At 45.7% G+C, this 7,607-nt stretch overlaps 1 protein-coding gene across 1 annotated transcript; it reads right to left on the reverse strand.

Moving 5' to 3' along the window:
- Nucleotides 1–1,984: 1,984 nt before the first annotated feature.
- LOC143817638 (uncharacterized) lies at nt 1,985–5,186 on the reverse strand. The gene is made up of 4 exons (XM_077299130.1): nt 3,641–5,186; nt 3,340–3,553; nt 3,087–3,246; nt 1,985–2,975 (listed from the first exon to the last, which is right to left on the reverse strand). Exons 2-4 carry the CDS (start codon nt 3,452–3,454, stop codon nt 1,985–1,987), a joined length of 1,266 nt encoding a protein of 421 aa, XP_077155245.1. The 5' UTR covers nt 3,455–3,553; nt 3,641–5,186.
- Nucleotides 5,187–7,607: the final 2,421 nt, after the last annotated feature.

Below are 7,607 nucleotides of genomic sequence, written 5' to 3' on the forward strand. Positions count from 1 at the left end.
ATATTACATGCTGCAGACAATACTGCGCTGACATATTGCGCACTATTTTCTGCAGCATGTAATTTTGGTTTTCTTGGCGGACATTCCACTGCTTTATTTAAAGGTCATTGCTGATATTGAATGTTAGATAACAGACTGCAGAAAATACTGCGCTGAAATATTGCGTTGCATTTTCTGCAGTTTTTTTTTTTTTTAAGTTTTTTGGGTTTGATGACATGCAACTGCTTTTTTTTCTTTCATTGGTCATTTTGAATGTTATATTACATGCTGCAGACAATACTGCGCTGGCATACTGCGCACTATTTTCTGCAGCATGTAATTTGGGTTTTCTTGGCGGACATTCCACTGTTTTTTTTACACCGGTTTCATGCTGGTTTTATTGGGTGTCCCGTCCTTAAAAAAAAAAAAAAAAAAAAAATTAAGGACGGGACACCCAATAAAACCAGCATGAAACCGGTGTAAAAAAAACAGTGGAATGTCCGCCAAGAAAACCCAAATTACATGCTGCAGAAAATAGTGCGCAGTATGCCAGCGCAGTATTGTCTGCAGCATGTAATATAACATTCAAAATGACCAATGAAAGAAAAAAAAGCAGTTGCATGTCATCAAACCCCAAAAACTTTAAAAAAAAAAAAAAAATGTTAGAAAAAATTGCACAGACCAACAAGTTTTAATATGGCACTGTTAATTTTTTTTTTTTAACAGTGCCATATTAAAACTTGTTGGTCTGTGCAATTTTTTCTAACATTTTTTTTTTTTTTTTTTTAAAGTTTCCTAGCTACGGGTGAATCTATGACTTCGCTCCATTATCAGTTCAGGCTGGGCATTTCAACTATCTCTGGAATAGTGAAGGACACATGTCGGGCTGTTTGGACCACTTTGCAACCAGAGTACATCCCCCAACCATCCATGGAAATCTGGTTGCGAAGTGCTGAAGAGTTTCAGCAAATTTGCAATTTCCCTAATTGTGTGGGTGCAGTTGACGGGAAACATATAAGGATTGCGAAACCGGCAGGAACAGGATCGGAGTATTATAATTATAAGAAGTATTTCTCCATCGTCCTTATGGCTATTGCAGATGCCAACTGCAGGTTCCTTGCCGTGGACATCGGAGCATATGGACGGTCCAACGATTCGCAAGTTCTTAAAAACTCTCCGATGGGTCGTTGCCTTTATGGAGAGAGCTACGATTTACCGCCAGCCAGACCACTGCCAGGAACAAATGACCCAGCCCTGGAATATGTCTTTGTAGGTGATGAAGCCTTTCAACTGTCGCCGCACCTACTGAAACCATACAGTAGCCGGAACTTAAACCATACCAAGCGGGTCTTTAATTACCGGCTTACTAGAGCACGAAGAGTAGTGGAGTGTTCCTTTGGCATATTGACGGCGAAGTGGCGAGTTCTGCTGACGGCTATCAAGCTGAAAACAACAACTATAGACGAGGTAGTTAAAGCCTGTGTGGTGCTCCACAACTTTGTCCTTTCAAAGGAGCCCGTTTCCTTGGATGATGAAGAGTTGGAGACCACCTTGTGGGACTACCGCAGCAGCTCGGTTCGCTCTACAAGTTCAGTTACAAGGATGAGGGACCAGTTTGCCGATTATTTTGTCTCACCTGTCGGGCGGATCCCGTGGCAAGACATGATTGTGTAACCTGTTTCCCATGTGTAACCTGTTTCCCATGTGTTTTGTTTATGTAAAAAATGTGTTTCTGCCCAAAAAAAAAAAAAAAAAAAAAAAGGCCAAAAAACGTGGTTTTCTTGCTAGTAAAACCATTTTGTTATACCTTTAACATGTCTGGTGTTTGTTTTTATTAAACCTTTTTTTTATTATATTACCTTAAGAAATCCACACACACACAAAGAGTAGAATTATAATCAGAATTTTATTTTAACTCATCTATTTTTTTGGAAAAAAAAAAAAAAAATTATTCTTTTTTTTTTTTGGAAAACTTTGCAAAATTTTATAAACATTTAAAAAACATTTACAAGTCTTGAAATTCTTGGGTGGAGATATGAGAGGAGGAGGGGCAGGAAGGTTGGACCACGTCGATAGGTGGGGAAACCCTACTTGTTTGGGGTGCAGTGGAAGGGGGGGTAAAACCAAGAGGCTGACCAGAGGGGGGTGGTGTTGGGGTAGGGGGAAGAGAAAAGCTGGGTAAAGAAAACATTGGGGAAGTAATTTGGTCTGGGGGCCGGGATTGTTGTGGGGACTGGGTTGGGTATTGTGACTGGGTAGGGTAGTGGGACTGGGTTGGGTAATGGGGCTGGCGTGGGGTTTGTGGCTGGGTTTGGTAATGGTGCTGGTGTGGGGATTGGGGCTGGGTTTGGTAATGGGGGGTATGGTATGGAAATGGGGCCTGGGGTGGAATTGGAGTGGAGGTGTGGGTAGGTGTGTGGGTAGATTCATTAACGGCCTGCAGTAGAGCATTATGGCAGGTATTCATTACCCGCATCTGTTGCTCAAAAGAAAGCTTCTCCATGCTCCTGAGCATGGATTGGAAAAAAATATTGGCCGGATCGGGACTTACAGCTGAATGCAGCCTATCCAAGCGACTGCTGGTTTCCTGGTTTGTTTCACTGATGCGTGACTGCACCATGTTGAAACCAGCAGTCACTTGCTCTCCCAAAATTTTGAAAGAGCCTTGGAAGGATGCATTCAGGTGTAAGAACTCAGGAGCATAGCTCCTTTCCTGACCCCTCTGTCGCTGCCGCCACGAACCTAATGGTGGTGTCGAGGTGGCAGGATCAGAGGGGTGGGGTAAAGGGAACGCTAACTGTTCAGCATCAGATGCGAGCAATGAAGCCTGCAATAATGCTCCACTGCTTGGGGCGGATGAAGTGGAGGGGACAGAGGGGTCAGAGGAGGGGACAGAGGTGTGGGGCCTACCGACGTGGCCCTCAGTGGCGGACTCAGGAGGGATCGCTCCAGAGGGCGCAGAGGAAGATGCAGGCGCCCGGTGGCTGGAGAAGGTGCTGTGAAAGAAAAAACAAAAGAAATTAATACATTGGAATGAAAAAGCCCTGACTGAAAGCAAACTAAGTAGACAGGTTAACATGGTTATTAGTGGGCTGTAGAATACTTACACTCTGCTCAGCATGGTTCGCCTCAGGAAGGAGAGGGCCTGGCCATATTTGTATTTGCTCCTCTTCCTTCCTGCAGAGCCACTCGGGGCCTTCATCTCATCGTTGAATTCCCTCTTAAAGCGATCCCTCAGTGACCGCCACCGCTTCCTAACCTTTCCAACTGTGAAGACAAGAATCAAAAGAAAAAAAAATAAATTGGTAAATGCAATACATTACAGTCAGCTCAAAACATCACTGGAAAGTGAATACTTACCTAGTTTGCTCTGCTGCTGAGGATGAAGGCTCTCCCGCCTTGGAAACAGGTTGCGACACACTTCGTCCCAGAGCCGACGGGTGACACCGGTATCAGCATGCCTGCGGTCAGCCATGTTCCACAGCGGCTCCCGCTCGCGAACCTCCTCGATGAGATTCTCGATGTCTATGTCGTCATCATCATCATCCTCTTCTGCGGGAGCACGCTGTGAAGCCTGTGCCAAAAAAAAGAAGAAAAACAAACAAATTAGTACACTGAAACACTAAAGTACCAATAGAAACCCCCCCAAAAAAAAACTCACTGATGGCCGACCGCGGCGACGAGTCCGCCGACTCTGGGAGTGTCTGGGAGAGCCTTCAGCGGCAGCAGCAGCAGCCTGAAATAAAGTAAACAAATTCTCGGTTATAGGTAGGCATATATTTTCTGTGTTTAGTTATGTATGAAAATCTGTTTTGTGTATGGTGCAGTGTGATGTGCGAAGCAACTGTTTCACCACTACTTACACTTGGTTCCTCCTCCACTTGCATCTCTCCACCCATCTAACCCCCTTCTGACAGCTCCTCATCTGATTCAGCTTCCTGTTGAAACATAATTTATGCATGTAGTGATCCAAAAAAACGTAAATTTAAAAAAAAAAAATAAAATAAATATTTTGTGTTAACTTACCGATACACGCTGTTGCTGTGGAGGAGGGCTGTCAGAAGAGGACATTGTTGTGGAAGTAAGCCGGTGGCTGTGGTCCTGGGCTGACAGGCGGCGGCTGTGGTCCTGGGCTGACAGGCGGCGGCTGTGGTCCTGGTTTTTCTGTAAGTTTAAAGACACTTGCAATCTGCTCTACACATTGAAGCAGCAGATTTGGGGTCTTCAAAACTTACATTTAACAGTTGGTGGCTGTGGTCCTGGTGGGCTGGTCCTGTGCTGACAGGCGGCGGCTGTGGTCCTGGGCTGACAGGCGGCGGCTGTGGTCCTGGGCTGACAGGCGGCGGCTGTGGTCCTGGTCCCTGGTGTATCTATAATAAGTATAATGGATTTCTAGTTAGACCACCCCCTAAACTAGGTAATGTTTTAATAAACACCCTGCTAAAATGATGTGAGAAAAGTTCATTAAATGTGAACACCAAAACCCCAAAACAGGTGCACGGTATACCATTCATTTCCATGTTCCCAAAAAAAATTTTTTAAATGTGAACCCACCATGTAAACATATATTTACCACATTTTATTTTCAAAAATCACCTCCCCCAAAAAACCTTTAAGTGTAACCTTTATTAAAAAAAAGTGCCCTCAACCAACTGTGTATTGCAAGTATAACCATTGGTACATACACCTGTTTTAAATTTACCTGTATGAAATGATACTACGGACATTTTTTTAACAAAAATTTTATTATTTTCTTTTTTTTTCACTTTTTTTTTTTTAAATCACAATTAGGAGCTGACATGCTCTTTATTTTAAATACAAGTACATCAACTGCAAATGGTTTTAACAGTAATTAAAATAAAATCAACACTTTTAAATCGAAAAAAAACCCCACACTCACACATTCAGGGTATGTTTCCACGTTCAGGAAACGCTGCTTGTTTGACGCTGCGCAGCGCTGCAGCGTCAAACAAGCAGCGTCCAGATGTTCCTGCATAGTGGAGGGGATTTGATGAAATCCTGTCTCCACTATGCGTGGAAACCCGCACGCGGCGGCCCTGCGACTACGGACATGCTGCGCGTCTTTTCAGATCGCAGCATGCCCATACACCTTGCGGGGACGCAGCGTCCCCGCAAGGCATATCACAGGGCCCTATGGGAGAGAGCGATCATCCCGGATGTGAAGAGTTAACACATCCGGCATGATCGCGTCCCATTAAGGGGGCGGGGCTTAGCGCCGAGCAGCTTCGCCGCTGCGGCGATACCGCCGCCCATCCGTAACGTGGAAACATACCCTTAAACCACAAGCTGCAGACCGCTAGACTTTTTAAAAAAATACATCAGATTTAAAAAAAAAAAAAAAAAAAACACATTTAAACCACATGCTGCACAGACCACTATACAGTCAATACATCAGAAAAAGGCAATTAACTAATTAAAGCATGGACAAATGCACATGCAATCAACAAGACGCACACAAACATGCATGGTATGTGTCCACATTCCGGATCGCATCAGGATTTGGTCAGGATTTTCCATCAGTATTTGTACGCCAAAACCAGGAGTGGAACAATTATGGAAAGTATAATAGGAAAACAGGCACACTTTTGCATTTATCACCCACTCCTGATTTTGGCGTACAAATACTGATGGAAAATCCTGACCACATCCTGATGCAATCCTGCACATGGACACATACCCTCCCACATGAACAGGCATAAGATTGACAAAGGCATAATAAGGTGCAGGCACATGATACAAAAGCACACAGCCGTCCAAAAATACACACATACACATGCACGCACATAGCTTTATGCAAATACACATATGTACAACAAAGGCAGAAAGGTGAACCCAATCAGAAGACGCATACACACACACACATTACACACACATACAAAAGGCTGACAATCCTTTGGCTGAAGCAGCAGGTCTTCACAGTGGCTGGCATCATGGTGGATCTGGACTCTAGCATGGCACTGGCTGGTGCAGGACGATGGCAGGCCTCAGGTTCTCTTCAGGTTTTAAGCTCTTGCTGTAGTCAGTAGTACCTCATACACACAGAAATGCACAGGCACACAGATGCACACAAACATTGCAATACTCACACTGGCTCTATGGTGGCTGGAGTCTTGTGGCAGGCTGGCTGCAGTCTTGTGGCAGGCTGGCTGCAGTCTTGTGGCAGGCTGGCTGCAGTCTTGTGGCAGGCTGGCTGCAGTCTTGTGGCAGGCTGGCTGCGGTCTTGTGGCAGGCTGGCTGCGGTCTTGTGGCAGGCTGGCTGCGGTCTTGTGGCAGGCTGGCTGGGGTCTTGTGGCAGGCTGGCTGGGGTCTTGTGGCAGGCTGGCTGGGGTCTTGTGGCAGGCTGGCTGGGGTCTTGTGGCAGGCTGGCTGGGGTCTTGTGGCAGGCTGGCTGGGGTCTTGGTGGCAGTCTCTTCTCCTCTGTCTTCTTGCTGGCATATGTGGGGTTGAAGGCCCAGGCCAGGTTTATATAGATTTGGGGGTGTCTGGCCAATTGGCAACAAAATTCTGCTTCTGAGCATGCTCAGTGTAAAAAAAAAAAAAACGTATTGCAGCGCTGTATTGCGTCGTATGACGTGTCCCGACGCATCCGTCGCTCATAGGCTTCCATTGCAGCCAACGACGTATGCTGCAGGATGCGTCGCGACACGTTTTTTAGGCGGAGACAAAAAACGTTACAATCAACGTTTTTTTGAGACGACGTGTTGCCAAATTTCGACGCATACGTCGTAAAACGTACACGACGTATGCCAATCCGTCGCCATACGTCGCCAATACAAGTCTATGGGAAAAAAACGCATCCAGCAAAAAGTTTTGCTGGATGCGTTTTTTCTGAAAAAAGACGTTTTGAGACGTAATGCAGTTAACGCTAGTGTGAAAGTAGCCTAACAGGAAAAAGTGGATCGCCAAATATTATGCGATTTCTCCTGAGTACACTGATACACCATATGAACCCACTATCTGACCACCATCTACTCACCTTCTCATCCTTGTCCTCCTCACCTGCCCCCCATGACCAGCCATTACCACGTCCTCGCAGAAACCTCGCACATCTAGACATTCACAGACTCTCTCCTACCCCTGTCCTCTATATCTTCACTCCATTACACGGACAGCGCCACCGCTTTTTATAACTCCACCCTCACATCAGCCATAGACTCAGTCGCCCCTCTCATGCATGGCACAGTGCGACGAACCAATAGGCAACCTTGGCATAACAATCTCACAAAAAAACTCCGACAAGCATCCAGGGTTGCGGAGCGACGTTGGAAGAAAACACGCCTGCCAGACGACTTCACTGCTGTCAAACAAGCTACAGTTGATTTCAAATTAGCCCTCACCTCCGCTAAACAGACCTATTTCACTAACCTTGTATCGTCACTATCCTACAACCCAAAACAACTATTTAGCACATTTAACTCCCTCCTCCGCCCACCACTACCACCTCCAACTCCCCTCATCTCCGGGGACTTTGCCACCTACTTCAAAAACAAGATCGACCAAACAAGGTAAACCCTAAAGGTATGTGCACACATTGCGGATTCTGCTGCGGATTTTTCCGCAGCAGATTTGGAAAATCCGCAGTGCAAAACCACTGCGGTTTTCACTAC

Source organism: Ranitomeya variabilis, chromosome 3 (genome assembly GCF_051348905.1).
Source record: "Ranitomeya variabilis isolate aRanVar5 chromosome 3, aRanVar5.hap1, whole genome shotgun sequence".
Classification (NCBI taxonomy): Eukaryota; Metazoa; Chordata; class Amphibia; order Anura; family Dendrobatidae; genus Ranitomeya; species Ranitomeya variabilis.